This window comes from Carcharodon carcharias, chromosome 12 (genome assembly GCF_017639515.1).
Source record: "Carcharodon carcharias isolate sCarCar2 chromosome 12, sCarCar2.pri, whole genome shotgun sequence".
NCBI lineage: Eukaryota > Metazoa > Chordata > Chondrichthyes > Lamniformes > Lamnidae > Carcharodon > Carcharodon carcharias.
The window spans coordinates 138,224,417-138,242,399 of NC_054478.1; the positions used below are offsets into that span (position 1 = coordinate 138,224,417).

General features: G+C 45.0%; 1 protein-coding gene across 7 annotated transcripts in view; it reads left to right on the forward strand.

The window, feature by feature from the left end:
- agap1 (ArfGAP with GTPase domain, ankyrin repeat and PH domain 1) overlaps nucleotides 1-17,983 on the forward strand; it is a 689,020-nt gene that overhangs the window by 422,715 nt on the left and 248,322 nt on the right. Inside the window, exon 10 of one of the 7 annotated variants that reach the window (XM_041200796.1) lies at nucleotides 14,744-15,265. The exons of the other annotated variants lie outside the window; for them this stretch is intronic. Within the exon in view, the coding sequence (XP_041056730.1) occupies nucleotides 14,744-14,857 (114 nt within the window). The 3' untranslated portion in view covers nucleotides 14,858-15,265. Of the gene's footprint in view, nucleotides 1-14,743; nucleotides 15,266-17,983 lie in introns of those variants that run through there. 7 annotated transcript variants of the gene reach the window in all.

Consider the following 17,983-nt stretch of genomic DNA (forward strand, 5'->3'; position numbering starts at 1 on the left):
TACGAGTGTGCGTTTGCAAGTGTGCATACGAGTGTGCGTTTGCAAGTGTGCGTATGCAAGTGTGCGTAGGAGTGTGCGTATGCAAGTGTGCATAGGAGTGTGCGTATGCAAGTGTGCATAGGAGTGTGCGTTTGCAAGTGTGCGTAGGAGTGTGCGTTTGCAAGTGTGCATAGGAGTGTGCGTTTGCGAGTGTGCGTTTGCGAGTGTGCGTAGGAGTGTGCGTTTGCGAGTGTGCGTTTGCGAGTGTGCGTTTGCGAGTGTGCGTTTGCGAGTGTGCGTTTGCAAGTGTACGTAGGAGTGTGCGTTTGCAAGTGTGCGTTTGCAAGTGTGCGTAGCATTGTGTGTTTGTGTGTGAGCCTATGAGTGTGTGTTTGTGAGTGAGCCTATGAGTGTGTGTGTGCGAGTGTGTAGGAGTTTGTGTTTGAGAGTGTGTGTAGGAGTGTGTCTGTGTGCTTGTGAGTGTGCATAGGAATATGTGTTTGCGAGCGTGTAGGAGTATATGTTTGTGCGTGTGCGTAGCAGTGTATCTGTGTGTTTGCAAGTCTGCCTAGGAGTGCATCTGAGTGTTTGTGAGTGTGTGTATGAGTGCAGCTGTGAGTTTGCGAGTGCATAAGAGTGTGTATTTGTGAATGTGCATAGGACTGTGTATTTGAGAGTGTGCATCAGAGTGCGTGTTTGCAAGCGTGCGTAGGAGTGTGTGGTTGCGAGTAAGCCTTGGAGCCTGTGTTTGCGAGTGTGCCTAGGTATGTATCTGGTTGTTTGCGTGTGTGCCTAGTAGTGTTTTTGTGTGTTGGCAAGCATGTAGGAGTGTATCTATGTTGTTTGCGAGTGTGCCTATGTGTTGGTGAGTGCATAGGAGTGTGTATTTGCTAGAGTGCTTGGGAGTATATGTTTGCAAGTGTGTGTAGCAATGTATCTGTGTGTTTGCGATCGTGCCTAGGAGTGCATCTGTGTATTTGTGAGCATGTGTACGAGTGCAGCTATGTATTTGCATGTGTGCATAAGGGTTTTTATTTACAAGTGTGTCGGAGTGCGTGTTTGCGTGTGCGTGTTTGCGAGTGCGTGTCGGAGTGTGTGTTTGCGAGTGTGTGTTTGCGAGTGCGTGTCGGAGTGCGTGTCGGAACGTGCGTTTGCGAGTGCGTGTCGGAGCGCGCGTTTGCGAGCGCGCGTTTGCGAGCGCGTGTCGGAGCGCGCGTTTGCGAGCGCGCGTTTGCGAGCGCGTGTCGGAGCGCGCGTTTGCGAGCGCGTGTCGGAGCACGCGTTTGCGAGCGCGTGTCGGAGCGCGCGTTTGCGAGCGCATTTGCGAGCGCGCGTTTGCGAGCGCGTGTCGGAGAGCAGGTTTGCGAGTGCGTGTCAGAGCGCGCGTTTGCTAGTGTGCCTAGGAGCGTATGTTTGCGAATGTGTGAAGGAGTGTGTGTGTGTGTGTGTGTTTGCAAGTGTGCCTAGGAGTGTTTCTGTATGTTTGCGAGTGTGCCTAGAAAGGGTGTGTTTGCGAGTGTGCCTAGAAAGGGTGTGTTTGCGAGTGCGCCTAGGAACGGGTGTGTTTGCGAGTATACCTAGCAGCGGGTGTTTGCAAGTGTGCCTAGGAGCGGGTGTGTTTGCATGTGTGCTCGGAATGTGTGTTTCAAGTATGCTAGGATTGTGTGTTTGCAAGTGTGCGTAGGAGTGTGTGTTTGCAAATGTGCCTATGAGTGAATCTGTGTGTTTGCGAGTGTGTGTACAAGTGCATCTGTGTGTTTGCGAGAATGTGTTTGCGAGTGTGCCTAGGAGCGAGTGTGTTTCCCAGTGTGCCTAGAAGCAGGTGTTTGCCAGTATGCCTAGGAGTGGGTGTGTTTGCGAGTGCGCTATGAGTGTGTTTGCGAGTGCGCTATGAGTGTGTGTTTGCGAATGTGCTAGTCATGTGTGTTTGCGAGTGTGCGCCGGAGTGTGTGTTTGCAAGCGTGCTAAGAGTGTGTCTGTATGTTTGCAAGTGCATAGGAGTGTGTACTTACGAGTGTGCCGAGGAGTGTGTATTTACGAGCATGCTGAGGAGTGTGTGTTTGCCAGTGTGCCTAGAAGTGTGTGTTTGTGCGTGTGCCTACGAGTGTGCGTCGGAGTGTATTTGTGTGTTTATGAGTGTGCATAGCCGTGTATGTGTGTTTGCGATTGTGCCTAAGAGTGCATCTGAGTGTGTGTACGAGTGCACCTGTGTGTTTGCGTGTGCATGCAGCAGTGCGTGTGTGTTTGCGAGTGTGCGTAGGAGTGTACATTAGCTCATACGAGTGTGCATTTGCAAGAATGTTGGAGTGTGTATTTGCGAGTGTATGTTTGCAAGTGTGTAGGAGTATGTGTTTGCGAGAGTGCATAGGAGTGTAGCTGTGTGTTTGCAAGTGTGCGTAGGAGCGTGTGCTTGCGAATGTGTGTAGGAGAGTGTGTGTATTTGCGAGGCTGCCTAGGAGTGTTTCTGTATGTTTGCAAGTGTGCCTAGAAGTCTATATTTGTTTGTGTGTATAGGAGTGTGTATTTGCAAGTACACGAGTGTGTACCTGAGAGTGCGTATTTGCGAGTGTGCCTAGAAGTGTGTTTGTGAGTGTGCGATGGAGTGTATCCATGTGTTTGCGATTGTGCCTAGGAGTACATCTGTGTCTTCGTGAGTGTACCTAGGAGTGTGTGTGTTTGCGAGTGCGCCTTCATGAGCGTGCGTAGGAGCGTGTGTTTGCCAGTGTGCCTAGGAGTGTGTGTTTGCCACTGCGCCTCGTGTTATGTATATGTGAGCATGCGTAGGAGTGTGTATATGTTAGCGTGCGTAGGAATGTGCCTGTTCCAGTGTCCGTAGGAGTGTACCTTTGGGAGCGTGCGTGGGGGTGTGCCTTTGCAAGCCTGCAAAGGGGTGTGCGTTTGCAAGTCTGCATAGGGATGTGCGTTTGCGAGTCTGCATAGGAGTGTGTGTTTGCAAGTAAGCCTTGGAGTGTTTGTTTGCGAGTGTGTAGGAGTATGTGCTTGGAGGTGTGCGTAGCATTGTGTGTTTGTCTGCTTACAAGTGTGCGTAGGATCGTGTGTTTGTGAGTGAGTCTAGGAGTGTGTGTTTGTGGGTGTGCCTAGGAGTGTGTGTATGTGAGCGTATAGGAGTACATGTTTGAAAGTGTGTGTAGGAGTGTGTCTGTGTGCTTGCGAGTGTGCGTAGGAGTATGTGTTTGCGAGCATGTAGGAGTATATGCGTGTGTGCATAGCAGTGTATCTGTGTGTTTGCAAGTCTGCCAAGGAGTGCATCTATGTGTTTGTGAGTGTGTGTATGAGTGCAGCTGTGTGTTTGCGAGTGCATAAGAGTGTGTATTTGTGAGTGCGCATAGGACTGTGTGTTTGATAGTGTGAATAAGAGTGTGTGTTTGCAAGTGTGCATAGGAGTATGTGGTTGCAAGTGAGCCTTGGAGCCTGTGTTTGAGCGTGTGCCTAGGCATGTATCTGGGTGTTTGCATGTGTGCCTAGTAGTGTTTCTGTGTGTTTGCAAGTGTGCAGGAGTGTATCTATGTTGTTTGCAAGTGTACATATGTGTTTGTGTGTGCATAGGAGTGTGTATTTGCTAGAGTGCTTAGGAGTATATGTTTGCGAGTGTGTGTAGCAATGTATCTGTGTGTTTGTGATTGGGCCTAGGAGTGCATCTGTGTGTTTGTGAGCATGTGTACGAGTGCAGCTATGTATTTGCACGTGTGTAGAAGTGTGTGTGTTTGCGAATGTGTAGCAGTGTGTGTGTTTGCGAGTGTGTAGCAGTGTGTGTGTTTGCAAATGTGTAGCAGTGTGTGTGTTTGCGAATGTGTAGCAGTGTGTGTGTTTGCGAGTGTGTAGCAGTGTGTTTGCGAGTGTGTAGTAGTGTGTGTTTGCGAGTGCATAGTGTGTGTGTTTGTGAGTGTGTGTAGGAGTGTGTTTGTGAGTGCGTAGGAGTGTGAATTCACAAGTGTCTGTTTGCGACTGTGTTTGCAAGTGTGCATAGGAGTGTATGTGTATTTGTGAGTGTGCATTTGCGAGTGCATAGGAGTATGTATTTGCGACTGTTTTTACAAGTGTTCGTAGGAGTTGAGTTAGCAAGTGTTTATGTTTGTGTTTGCGAATATGCAGAGGAGTGTGTGTGTGTTTGCGATTGTGCCTAGGATTGCATCTGTGTGTTTGCGAGCATGTCTACAAGTGCATAAGTGTGTATTTGCGCGTGTGCATAGGAGTGTGTATTTACGTGTTTGTATTTGCGAGTGTGGCGGCATGTGTGTTTGACAGTGTGTAAGAGTGTGTGTGTTTGCAAGTGTGTGTAGGAATGTGTGTTTGTGAGTTTGCATAGGAGCCTGTGTTTGTGAGTACGCCTAGGAGCCTATGTTTGTGAGTGTGTAGGAGTGTCTTTTTGTGAGTGTGCCTGAACGTTTAGCTGTGTGTTTGCGAGTGTGCCTAGGAGCCTGTCTTTGTGTTTGCAAGTGTACGATGGAATGTGTATCTGTGAGTGTGCCTAGGTGAGTATCTGTGTGTTTGCGGGTATGCCTAGGAGTGTGTCTGTGTTTGCATGTGTGCCTAGGAGTGTGTCTGTGTATTTGCGAGTGTGTGTCGGAATGTGTGTTTGACTTTGTGTGTGTTTGTGAGCATGTGTTTGCAAGTGTGTCTGTATATTTGTGAGTGTGCATAGGATTGTGTGTTTGCAAGTGTGCATAGGAGTGTGTGTTTGAGTGTGCGTAGGGGTGTGTATTTGCAAATATGTGTAGGAGTGTGAATTCGCGAGTGTGCGTAGGAGTGTCTATTTGCAAGTATTTAAGAGTATGTGTTTGCAAGCGTGTAGGGGTTTGTGTTTGCGAGTGTGTGTAGGAATGTATCTGTGTATTTGCAAGTGTGCCTAGGAGTGTGTCTGTGTGTTGCGAGTGTGCGTCGGAATGTGCGTTTGAGAGTGTGTGCATGTATGTTTGAAGTGTGCCTAGGAGTGTGTCTATGTGTTTGCGAGTGCATAGGAGTATATGCTGCGAGTGTGCCTAGGAGTGTGTTTTTGAGAGTGTGCTTGTGAGTGTGCCTAGGAGTGTGTATTTGCGTATGTGCATCAGAGTTTGTATTTGTGACTGTGCTAGGAGTGTGTTTGCGTGTGTCTAGGTGTGTGTGTTTGCGAGCGTTCCTAGGAGTATTTGTTTGCAAGTGTGCCTAAGAGTGTATCTGTGTGTTTGCGAGTGGGCCTAGGAGTGTGTCTGTGTTGTGAGTGTGCATCGGAATGTGCGTTTGAGAGTGTGTGTGTTTGCAAGTGTGCCTAGGATTGTGTCTGTGTTTGCGAGTGCATAGGTCTGTATGTTGCGAATGTGCCTAGGAGTGTGTCTTTGAGAGTGTGTGTGTGTTTGTGAGTGTGCCTAGGAGTGTGTGTTTGCGAGTGTGCCTAGGAGCGTGTGTTTGCGAGTGTGCCTAGGAGCGTGTGTTTGCGAGTGTGCCTAGGAGCGTGTGTTTGCGAGTGTGCCTAGGAGCGTGTGTTTGCGAGTGTGCCTAGGAGCGTGTGTTTGCGAGTGTGCCTAGGAGCGTGTGTTTGCGAGTGTGCCTAGGAGCGTGTGTTTGCGAGTGTGCCTAGGAGCGTGTGTTTGCGAGTGTGCCTAGGAGCGTGTGTTTGCGAGTGTGCCTAGGAGCGTGTGTTTGCGAGTGTGCCTAGGAGCGTGTGTTTGCGAGTGTGCCTAGGAGCGTGTGTTTGCGAGTGTGCCTAGGAGCGTGTGTTTGCGAGTGTGCCTAGGAGCGTGTGTTTGCGAGTGTGCCTAGGAGCGTGTGTTTGCGAGTGTGCCTAGGAGCGTGTGTTTGCGAGTGTGCCTAGGAGCGTGTGTTTGCGAGTGTGCCTAGGAGCGTGTGTTTGCGAGTGTGCCTAGGAGCGTGTGTTTGCGAGTGTGCCTAGGAGCGTGTGTTTGCGAGTGTGCCTAGGAGCGTGTGTTTGCGAGTGTGCCTAGGAGCGTGTGTTTGCGAGTGTGCCTAGGAGCGTGTGTTTGCGAGTGTGCCTAGGAGCGTGTGTTTGCGAGTGTGCCTAGGAGCGTGTGTTTGCGAGTGTGCCTAGGAGCGTGTGTTTGCGAGTGTGCCTAGGAGCGTGTGTTTGCGAGTGTGCCTAGGAGCGTGTGTTTGCGAGTGTGCCTAGGAGCGTGTGTTTGCGAGTGTGCCTAGGAGCGTGTGTTTGCGAGTGTGCCTCGGGGTGTGTGTTTGCGAGTGTGCCTCGGGGTGTGTGTTTGCGAGTGTGCCTCGGGGTGTGTGTTTGCGAGTGTGCATCAGAGTTTGTGTTTATGACTGTGCTAGGAGTGTGTTTTTTGCGAGTGTGCCTAGGAGTGTGTATTTACGAATTGTGTATTTACGAGTGTGCGTTGGAGTGTGTTTTTGCTAGTGTTCCTAGGCGAGTGTCTGTGATTGCGAGTGTGCCTCAGAGTGTGTCTGTGTGTTTGTGAGTGTGCATCGGAATGTGTCTTTGACTGTGTATGTGTTTGCGAGCATGTGTTTGCATGTGGGTCTGTGCATTTGGGAGTGTGCATAGGATTGTGTCTTTGCAAGTGTGCGTAGGAGTGTGTTTGTGAGTGTGCGTAAGTGTGTATTTTCAAGTATGTAAGAGTGTGTTTGCGAGTGTGTGTTTGCAAGTGTGTAGGAGTATGTGTTTGCGAGTGTGCATCGGAATGTGCGTTTGAGAGTTTTTGCGTGTGTGTATGCAAGTGTGCCTAGGAGTGTGTCTGTGTTTGCGAGTGCATAGGAGTGTGTGTTTGTGAGTGTGCATCAGAATGTGTTTGAGTGTGTTTGTGTGTTTTCAAGTGTGCCTAGGAGTGTATCTATGTGTTTGCAAGTGTATTCCTATGTTTGCGAGTGTGCCTAAGAGTGTGTCCTTGAGAGTGTGTGTGTGTTTGCAAGTGTGCCTAGGAATGTGTGTTTGTGAGTGTGCATCAGAATGTGTTTGAGTGTGTTTGTGTGTTTTCAAGTGTGCCTAGGAGTGTATCTATGTGTTTGCAAGTGTGTTCCTATGCATAGGAGTATGCACAAGTATGTGTGCACATGAGACTCTGGCTGGCAGAATGCTGGGGTTTTACAGCATCCTAATACGCTCTCAAAGGCCAAGGCTACCTCAAAGGCAAAAATGTCCTCACTTTTCACATCAAACCACTGAGCTTGCGAATAAAATTCTATTGATCTCCTCCGTACATAGCTATTTATAACCTGCTTCCCTATGTGCCTCTGTCACACTGGGTCACGGTATAAGATGGATCCCTTTGATTAGGCTTGGTGAAATTTTCTCTTGTGTTGCTGAAGGAAATGGGAAACGTGTGTACCTTTGAGATGGTATCAAAACCCACTGGTGAGGTAGCTAGTGGAGAATGTGGGGGTAGACAACGATTTGCCTCGAGCAGAATTGGAGTAAATAATGAATTAAAGGAGAGCAGGGAGTAAGTTTCATAGAGGAGCGATGAGTTACAAGAAAGGATAGTAGGAGCCAGCAATGAGTTATATTGGAGAGGGTACAGAGGTGGGGAAAGTTATGTAGAAGATAATAGGAGGCCAGCAGTGGAGGAGAGTGGCAGAGTAGATCTGAGTTGTTTGGAGAAGAGTGGGGAATCATCAGTGATTTGCAGAGAGGAGAATAGTGAGCTGGCAATGAGTTGTACAGGATAATGGAGACAGCAGTAGGTTATGCAACTAGAGAAATGGATCCTGGAGGAGAGTTGGACTGACGGAATCAGATGCTTGAAATTGAATCAGTTAGTGGAAATAGAGAACTAGTGGTAAGTTGAACAAGAAAAAAAAGGGGACAAACTGTAAAGCTATTTAGAGGAGAACAGGAGACCAGCAGTGTATTGTGCAAGTGAAGAGTAGAAGATCCAGAGTGGATAGTGCAAGTGAAGAATGGGAGACAAAATTGGTTCATGCAAATGAAGAATAGAAGACCATCATTGGTTAGTGCAAAATGAAGAATAGAAGACCAACGTTAGTTAGTGTAAAATGAAGAATAGAAGACCAACATTAGTGCAAAATGAAGAATAGAAGACCAACATTAGTTAGTGTAAAATGAAGAATAGAAGACCAACATTAGTTAGTGTAAAATGAAGAATAGGAGACCAAAAGTGAGTTACATTGACGAACGGAAATGGTTGAAGAAGTGAATTACACAGGCAAAGAAGAACACTTGCTATGCTTGTATTTTGCCGTGCACAAAGATTTTTCAATTATCTCTCATACACAAAATTGTTACCATCTAATATACTATCTCCCACTTGTTGCATAGGAATGAGTAAATCATCCATGAGAAAATACCCTGCAGGACTAAGATTCTGGTTGGAAAAGAATTTCTTCCCACAGCTTGCTGACTATTTCACTATTATGTGATGCAGGGTTCTGTGTGCTTTTTGTCTCCCTTCAGCCTTGCACTAACAACAAACTGAAGGAGTGTTTTTCAGGGGGTGGTAGTGTTCCACTGAGCACTTTCAAGTGCCCACCCCATGTCTAAACTTAATGTGCGAGCAGTGTAAGTACTAATGCCAGTGTAAGTACTAAGGTCTGTTCTGAAGAAGAGTGATACGGACTCGAAATATTAACTCTGTCTGTCTCTCCACAGATGCTGTCAGACCTGCTGAGTTTTCCCAGCACTTCTTGTTTTTGTTTCAGATTTCCAGCATCTGTAGTATTTTGCCTTTATTTAAGTACTAATGCCCATTGTATTCACGAATTCAGTATTCTTCATGGCTCCTTAGTGGCTCATACATATAAAAGGAAATGCATGTATGTCTTTCCCAGGATATCTCTATTATAAAAAGCTCATCATTGAATGAAGATTTTTCATATTTGTCTGTGCTCTGTGCTACAGTGTTTTTACCCTTCCCCTCTCAAACAAAACCTGAGCCTGATTATGCCCCGTCTTGCACCATCTGACACCAAGAGAGGGTGAATGATGATATGACCAATTGACCTATTGAGGTGACTGTTCGTGAAAGTGAAGTAGGCTGCCATTAATGCTGCTTTGTATTACACTGTTGCCTTGGCAAGCAGTGCGATCTATGCCAGGCAACATGCACTGTCTCGACAGATATCAAGGAAGTGATTCTGCTGCCTGCATTAAGGGGTCAATAGCATGTTTGAGGTCAAGCCCGACGTTTTACCCTGAGCTCTCACTCCACTCATAGATGTGACCAGTATCCTTGTGAAGCTTCCTCCAACATCAGGGAAATTGTGTGTGACCAGAACTTCTAATCACAAACACAACTTGGCAGTAATGGTGCATGTGCAAATCTTCTTCACGGACAATTGTTCCTGAATTCTGTTCTCAGTCCAAACATAGTTTAACTTGACACAAAGGGAACCAGGACTGTACTGGAAGTGGATATGATGAATTCTTCTCATCATTAATATAACCTTGTTGAAATTATCATTAATTTTGTCATGCTAATGTACATTTGGTACTTTGCTCAAACATTGAGTAACGATGGCATGTGGAAAGGTGTTGACCTACAAGGATAACAAGCTCAAACTCTGGTGAAAAATCTGAATAAATCAGAGCAAAGCAAAACGCTTAGGTTTCTGGAGCGCAGGGACTGTCTTGATTTAAATGTCCTTGCTGCCTCTGTACCAATATGAATCCAGCTCCCCTCACACGGTAGCACTTAATGGCCAGCAGTCTCTGTTACTGAAATAAAAACAAAAAGTGCTGGAAAAGCTCAGCAGGTCTGGCAGCATCTGTGGAGAGAAACAGAGTTAACGTTTCAAGTCTAATATGACTCTGTTACTGACTATATTTCTACTGAAGTGAAATCCAGCTCCTTCAGAAGGTAGGACTCAGTGGCCAGTGCTCTGTTTTACTGGCTTTGAACTGTTGTTAATCCAGCTCTCTCTCAGTCTCAAAGATAAAAACAAAAAAACTGCGGATGCATGAGGACTCGAAACGTCAACTCTTTTCTTCTTCGCCGATGCTGCCAGACCTGCTGAGTTTTTCCAGGTAATTCTGTTTTTGTTTTCTCTCAGTCTCTCACTGTCCAATGTAATCACTTAATGTAGCCAGAACACTTAGGTTAATCAGTATAGTCATTAGAGTAAGTTGTTAACAGCACTGGACTCAGCCAGTTCTCCAAGTTTGTTCTCCTTTCAGTGTTCACGAAAGCACTTATTTAAATGATAAAAGATAGCATTTTTTTTAAAGGATGGTTACAAAGATTGCCAATTCACCATCAGGAGAATAGACTTGAAGTTAAGAGTGCCAACAGTAGATGGGAGATTCATCAGCACCACTCGTTAAATTTGAGACATATGTGGGAAGTACGGACTTAGTACCCGAAATGGAAATTACCATATTCTGTGGAGTCATTTTTTTTTTCAAATATTCCATACCCTACGCTCCCCAGCTGAGTTGTTCCAGTAAGTAGGGTCAAGAATTTCTTAAACAGTGGCATCCTCAAGTTCCTAGGAATTATGTGAACAGTACTGTTCCGGTTCCACACACAACGATAAGTGAATTTTCACGGTGTTGACCTGGGTAAAAGATTTTCACAGAAGTTCAGAGTCTGATGTTTTGGCAAATGGTACCCAGTCTGGTACATGTGGACTGTTGCACAGAGTAGTTTTATCATGAAAGGAGTAAGCAGTACGTGATTAATGAAATGCCTGCTGGCCGTGTTTGCAATCATGTTGGCTGCAGAAACTTTGTGTGATAATAAAGCAAATGGGATGCGGGCTAGGAACAGGCCCTTTGACGTTTTCTGGCCTCCCTTCTTGCCCAATCCCCGCCCCTTGTTTGCCCCTGGTTTTCTTCTGAAGGTGCTCTGACTCTCTCTGGACTAGAGTTGCATAGGTACTTGTTTGCCTTGCAGTTCAGTTACCCAGCTGTTTATAATGTTTGTGCACTATCCAGTCATAGTTTTAGAGCTAAGCCTGACATCCTCATATGAACATGAGTGAACCATGGGCAGAATTTTTTTTTCTTCCCCATCTCCCCCCACTCGCCTCACCTCACCTCAACCTTCATCCGCGGTACTAAGACAACTCCAGCTTGAGATCACATGCGAAATTGGACCTCGTTCACTCCTGGCCTGCACGCCACTGGTCCGTGTTGAGCAGTATGTTCACATTTTTCATATTATCAAGGCGCACTTTTCGTTATAGTTTAAAAATGTGCCAGAAATTAGACAAGTGAAGACACTAATCATACGTCACTAAGAATAAAATGCGTGGAAAGAATGTTACTCACTTATCAGAAGTTGGTCTCCAAAAAACAAATGGTTTAGTGCTGCCTTTGAATCCATCCCATTTTACAAGCTGCGTCGGTTCCCCTGTTAAAAGTCGCAGTGAATCAAATTAAATTATACGGTTGATAATGAAAAAGTAAATGTATGAAGAAATGGACCCCGATTAAAATTCCCATTAGTCTCTCTACATTGTTAATGTATCGTCACAGGGAATATTAGGACACTGATGTGAAGACAAAAGCAGCAGGAGCAAGAATCTATATTTGAACATGAATCTATTTCAATGGCAGTGCTTTGAGGATCTGCGAGTTGCTGAGGGCAGTAAGGAGTCAGTGTTAAAAATTCAAGCCTTTTAAAGTGCTTATTGTGTGTGTTTTACTGGAGTTGCGATAATAGAGTCATTAATAGGATTTTCTTTGGTTTGAATAAAGCTTTCCTTTAAGAGAAACCTTGTAACTATGTTATTAGCAATTGTTGAGGTATTTGTCAGACACAGCGATGGAGTGTGACCCCTGTAAACTCCTCCTTAAGCTTTTACGACCACGGGACTCGATAATAAACCCTTTTTTTGAAAAAAAAAAGCTGCTCGTGGAACAGTTAAAAGGCTGCACATTACTTGGATGTAAAAGATACAGTCTCCTGCAAGCAGCCAGTGATAAAATTGGACCTTGACTGGACCGTTAATTGATTTGAAAGTTCCCTCAGGCTTACTTGCTTGTTTTTTTCCCCCCTGCTATTGTATACGCGATGTAGTCACTATTCCCACAGCAGTCAAAATATTTCTTTCCAAGTAATTAGATAAACTGTGTCCTTACATCAGAAATGTGCGGTATGTGTCTGTTTAGAATTTCAAAGCACATAGGTGGGACTTCAGGGATACTATGTCTGAATGTACTTGCTTAAACCTATCCACTTAAAATTGGCAAGTGAATTTTACCTTCCTTCCTGCCTTTTTTCCTGCCTCCTGCTTGCCTTCCTACCTGCCTTCTTCCCTTCCTATCTGCCTTTCTTCCTTCTTTCCTGCCTGCCTTCCTTCCTCTTCCCTTCCTTCTCTCCCTCCCTCTGTTCTTTCTCCTCCCTCCCTCCCCCTCCCCATTCCTTCCCTTCCAAAGATAGCATTGACTGAGTTCTCCCTTTCAGATCGGTTGTGGGGGAGCAGGAGGAGATTAACAAATAGAGGGAAAATAAATGACAAACTGAATGTGTTTACCATTTGCAAAAATGAACCGATCAGCAAGGACTGGGGTTTGCCACATACCTTTAACTCTGGGAGAAGGATAGCAAATGCTGGAAATACTCAGCAGGTCAGGCAGCATCTGTGCAGAGAGAAAGATAGTTAACATTTCATGTCAATGGCCTTTCTTCAGAATTCCTGGGACCAGGCTTTCAGTCTGACCTAGACTGGTGAGGTTAGAACACTGCTCTCTCCAACCATGTTAAGTATGATGGGTTCATGGGTTTAAGCCAGAATTTGTGTCATTCACTCAGAATGTCTTGTGAGGAGAATAGAAGCAGCAGGCTGCTTTGAAGGAGAAGAATGTGCTGAGGTTAGGGTTAAGGTAGTTTCCGCCTTGGTGTTGCTGTCCTATATGACTTTACAGTCACTAATTCAGGATTGTGCAAACAGTGGGACTGTTTCTACCCTGACAACACTTGATGGGATAGAGTACAGGCAGATATAAAAACAAAAAACTGCGGATGCTGGAAATCCAAAACAAAAACAGAATTACCTGGAAAAACTCAGCAGGTCTGGCAGCATCGGCGGAGAAGAAAAGAGTTGACGTTTCGAGTCCTCATGACCCTTCGACAGAACTCAGTTCTGTCGAAGGGTCATGAGGACTCGAAACGTCAACTCTTTTCTTCTCCGCCGATGCTGCCAGACCTGCTGAGTTTTAGTTCTGTCGAAGGGTCATGAGGACTCGAAACGTCAACTCTTTTCTTCTCCGCCGATGCTGCCAGACCTGCTGAGTTTTTCCAGGTAATTCTGTTTTTGTTTTAGAGTACAGGCAGCTTTATTACACATCTACACCTGACCAGAGTATTAGGGCAAAGCATTACATTATCCTTTATCATTACCCTTTCTTCATGAGCACAACAATAAAGCTTGATAATGATTATAAAATAATGATTCTCTGTAAGGCCTTTAACATTATCTGAATGCAGAAAAGAATCTCTCTCAGGGGCTACAAGTGGAAGACAGCAGTTTACTTTGTATGTGCTCTTCCACTTTTCGGCACTTAAAACAATGTAAAACCTGTCATCCCACTTAGCTCCACAGGACACCATCTAACAGCTTTTGTCTCAGTCCTCAGCTCTGCAACAGGGATCTCAAAAAATTTTAACTTTACTGAAGAACAGATTGGGGGCCACAAAAGTAGCCTGAATGTTTTTTTCTGTTTTCTCTCCTCGATGTTTTACTTAAATTTATTCCCCTTCCTTGCTCTCACTGTAGACAGGGCCATCAAGTTATTTTCATCTGATGAAGCAGATGCAGTCCTGACCTTAGCATGTATCTACATGTGTGTGCGTGACGCACACGCACGTGTGTTGTCAGAAGAAACTATGGTATTGCAGCTGGGAGCGTGGACCCTGGTCAATCTTTTGTGCACCAACTCCACTGCCAGTTACAGTAACCAGAGAGAGTAAAACTTACATTTCATGACCTTAGAACATCCTAAAATACCTTTTTTATTCCTTATTCTTTCATGGGATGTGGATGTCACTGACAAGGCCAGCATTTGTTGCCCATTCCTATTTACCCTTGAAGTGAGTGGTTTGCGAGGAACTTTCAGAGGGCAGTTAAGAGTCAGCCACATTGCTGTGAGTCTGGAGTCACATGTAAGCCAGATCCGGTAAAAACGGCAGATTCCCTTCCCTAAGAGACATTTGTGAACCAGATGAGTTTTTACAACAATTAAAGATGGTTCCATGGTCACCGTTACTGAGTCTAGCTTTCAATTCCAGATTTATTAATTGAATTTAAATTCTACAAACTGCTGTGGTGGGATTTGAACCTGTGTGGCCAGAGCATTTGCCGGTGCCCCTGGATTACTAGCCCAGTGACGCTACCACTTTACCATCTTCCCAACTTTGCAGCCAATGAAGCATTTTTTCAAAGTGTGATCACAGCTGGCATGTCAGAAACACAGCAGCCAATTTGCACACAGCAAGTTCCCATGCACAGCCATGTGATAATGACTAGATCATCTGTTGTTGTAACAAAGATTGAGGGGTAAATATTATTCAGAACAAGGAGGAGAGCTCTCCTACTCCTTTTCGAATAGTGCCCTGGGATTTTTTTAAGTCCATCCGAGAGGGCAGGTTCAGGTTAACATTTTATCAGAAAGATGGCACCTCCAACAGTGCAGCTCTCCCTCAGTACTGCACTGGGAGTGTCAGCCTAGGTTTTGTGCTCAAGTCTCTGGAGTCAGACTTGATCCCACAAACTTCTGACTTCAAAGAGAAAGTGCTACCCACCGAGCCATGGCTGACACCACTACCTGCTCTTGGCCATCTATGGCTCGGAGATGGAGACTTCACCTCTCAAATGTGTATTTTGTCTGCCCTGTGTGTTACAGGCTCCGACTGGATATGGCAGGAATTTAAATAAGATGGCTGCAAGGATCGCAAGTCTGCATCAAGATGAGAATGTCAAGGTGTGGCTGAAAGCAAATTTAAATAGGTTTCTTTAGTGATACAGGCTTCTGCTAGTTGGCATCTAGTTCTGACTGCTTGTAAGCTGACATCTTAGCCTGTCCTCAAAGACTAACCCAATGTATTAATTGCTTCATTGGGAGGGTTGAAACCATTGTAACCTCTCCCCAAAATTAGAGGAGCCTTTGAATCTGTATGCCTGCAGACATAACTGTTTGTGTTTCTGCCAGCGCTAGCAGAGTATACATGCTAGAATTTGGAAAGGCCAGCAACTTGGTTGTATTGCAGGGTGATGAGCATTTCTAGCATATAAATATGCCATGAATTTCACAGGACCGTTCATAGTGTAGGAAAGCCAGGCTTTTCCAGTTTGCATGATTGTAAAAATAGTTGTGGGGGAAAACACAGCTGTTTAAACAATGTATGTGTACCTATAGCATGTACAAAGGAGTATCACTGTCCCTCTGAGCCAGAAATGCTGACAGTTGTACTGTCATTAATAAATTTGTGGAGATTTATGAGCATTATTTACAGACTGTGTTTGCCTGCTGAAATTGTACCAGCAGCTGTTTTGTGTTACTAATTAACAGCTAATTACCAAAAAACAGTTTTGTGTGTTTGCCAATAAACTGACTCATGCATTTTGCAAAGAACGTTTGTAAATTAATTTGCATTGTGCAAGGCCAGTTCAATGAATATATGTGGAATTAGGGAATGAACTGATTATTGTCACTGACAGGGAAGGTGCTGCACACTATCTGGTTTCCCAGAGAATGGGTGTTGTCCAACATTTATTGCCTATTCCTAGTTGCCATTGAGAAGGTAACTGTGATGACCTCGGTGTGTTCCTGTCCCTGACATAGATGGATTTTACAGTACAATACATCCCTCCGAGCTTCCTTCCAGATATAAGGATAATAATGACTTTGTGAAACAGTCCTGAGCCTCTTCCCTGACAGTGGCAAAGTTACAGTGATCTGGTTCTGAAGGAGAGTCATATTGACTTGAAAAGTTAACTCTGTTTCGTTAACTCTGTTTCTCTCTCCACAGATGCTGCCAGACCTGCTGAGTATTTCCAGCACTTCATTTTGAGGGATGTATTTCCAGCACTTCATTTTGATTTCAGATTTACAGCATTTGCAGTATTTTGCTTTTATTACAATAGTTCGTTGGGTTCTGCCCTTTTGCTCTGGGGACCCAACTCAAATTGGCTTTTCATAAAGATTCAATCTGAATTCATAACTTAATATCAGGCAAATTCCGTCTGTACCCAGAGCAGACTGAGGTCTAAAACTTATAATTCAGTTTAATTTTTTTCCCAATGTCTCTTGAACGTCCAAACACAGATCAGGGATCAAGACATCTGAACCATAGAGCTTGGTGCTAAACTATGCAGTGCTTTTACCTACTTTGGACTGTTGAAGAAGTTTGATTCAGTTTGTTTCTATTGTATTTGGATTCCTGTAGGACATTTCAGCAATCGTGTTCCGTTTTTGTGGAATAAATATCTATGCGTTGCTGTCGATCACTAATTTTTTGCCAGCTTATTGGGTGGAATAAAAATATAGCACCTTTCATGACTTCAGAGCTCCCTTGCTCTTCTTCAAAAAGAGTGCCTCTACATCTGCCTGAAAGGGCAGATGGCACCTCCAACAGTGCGGCACTCTTTCAGTATTACATTGTAGTGCCAACCTAGATTCTGTGGTCTAGTGGAGCTTAAACCCACGACCTTCTGATTCAGAGATGAACATGATAAATCTGAGTCATGACTGAGCTGTAAGCTAAGCAGCATCTTGCTTGACGGCCATTCAGAAATGTTCCAGGAATCTGGAATGGTGTTGCCCTGAACAGCTGTCAAATGCATTACAGGAACTTCTCTACAGGAAGGGTCTGGAATAATACAGGACTGAGTTCCATCCAGTGAGCTATAGGACTATACAATAACAGCTTGCATTTATAGCGCATATTTAATGTAGGAAAATATCCTTAGCCATTTAGGGGGAGCATTATCAGACAAAATCAAAATTTGACACTCAGACACATAAGATGTTCAGGTGAGCAAAAGCTTGGTCAAAGTGGTAGGTTTTAAGCAACGTTTTGAAAGTATGCAGAGGTAGACAGACAGATTGGGAGTGGGAATTCCAGAGCTGAGGGGCGAGGCAGCTTAAGGTGTGGCTACAAATGGTGGAATAAATGAAATTGGAGGTGAATGTTAGCAAGGTTAAAAGAGCATGTTGCAGGATTTGTCCAGTTAAGTGGTTGTCTGACACGGAAGCTCATCAGATGAAACAAGCTACTGAAAACCCCGTGGTAGGCAAGTTTTGACTTGTTTGTACAGAGGGTGCACATTCACCATGAGGATACACTCCTGGATCACAGGGGTGAGTTGTGTCCCTACAGGAAGTGTGTGCACCGGTCATCAGGCATATAATGTTTTTATATAAATAATATTTTGCAAATAGAAAATTGCTACCACATGGAATCGTTGAGGCAAATCTATAGAAACATTTAAGAGGAAGTTTGATAAGTATATGAGGGAGAAAGGTATAGAACAATATGCTGCTAGGAGGAAATGAAGTAACATGGGAGGACATTTGTGCGGAGCTTAAACACTGGCATATATCAGAAACTGAACCAGACCAGCTGTGTAAATCCTGTGGCTACAGGAGCGGGTCAGAGGCTAGGAATTCTGCGATGAGTAAGTCTCTTCCTGACTCCCCACAGCCTGTCCACCATCTACAAGGTGTAAATCAGGAGCGCAATGGAATACTTTCCACTTGCCTGGTTGAGCACAGGTCCAACACTCAAGAAACTCAACAATATCCAGACAAAGCAGCTCACTTGCTTGGCACCGCATCCACCACCTTAAACATTCACTCCCTCCAATATTGACGCACAGTAGCAGCAGTGTGTACCATCTACAAGATGCGCTGCAGCAACTAACCAAGGCCCCTTCGACAGCACCGTCCAAACCCACAACCTCTACCCTCCAGAAGGACAAGAGCTGCAGGAACATGGGAACACCACCACCTGCAAGTTCTCCTCCAAACCACACACCATTCCTGACTTGGAACTATATCACCATTCCTTCACTGCCACCACCACCTTCTCAAGGGTGAGTAGGGATGAGCAATAAATGCTGGCCTTGGTGGTGATGCTTTCAT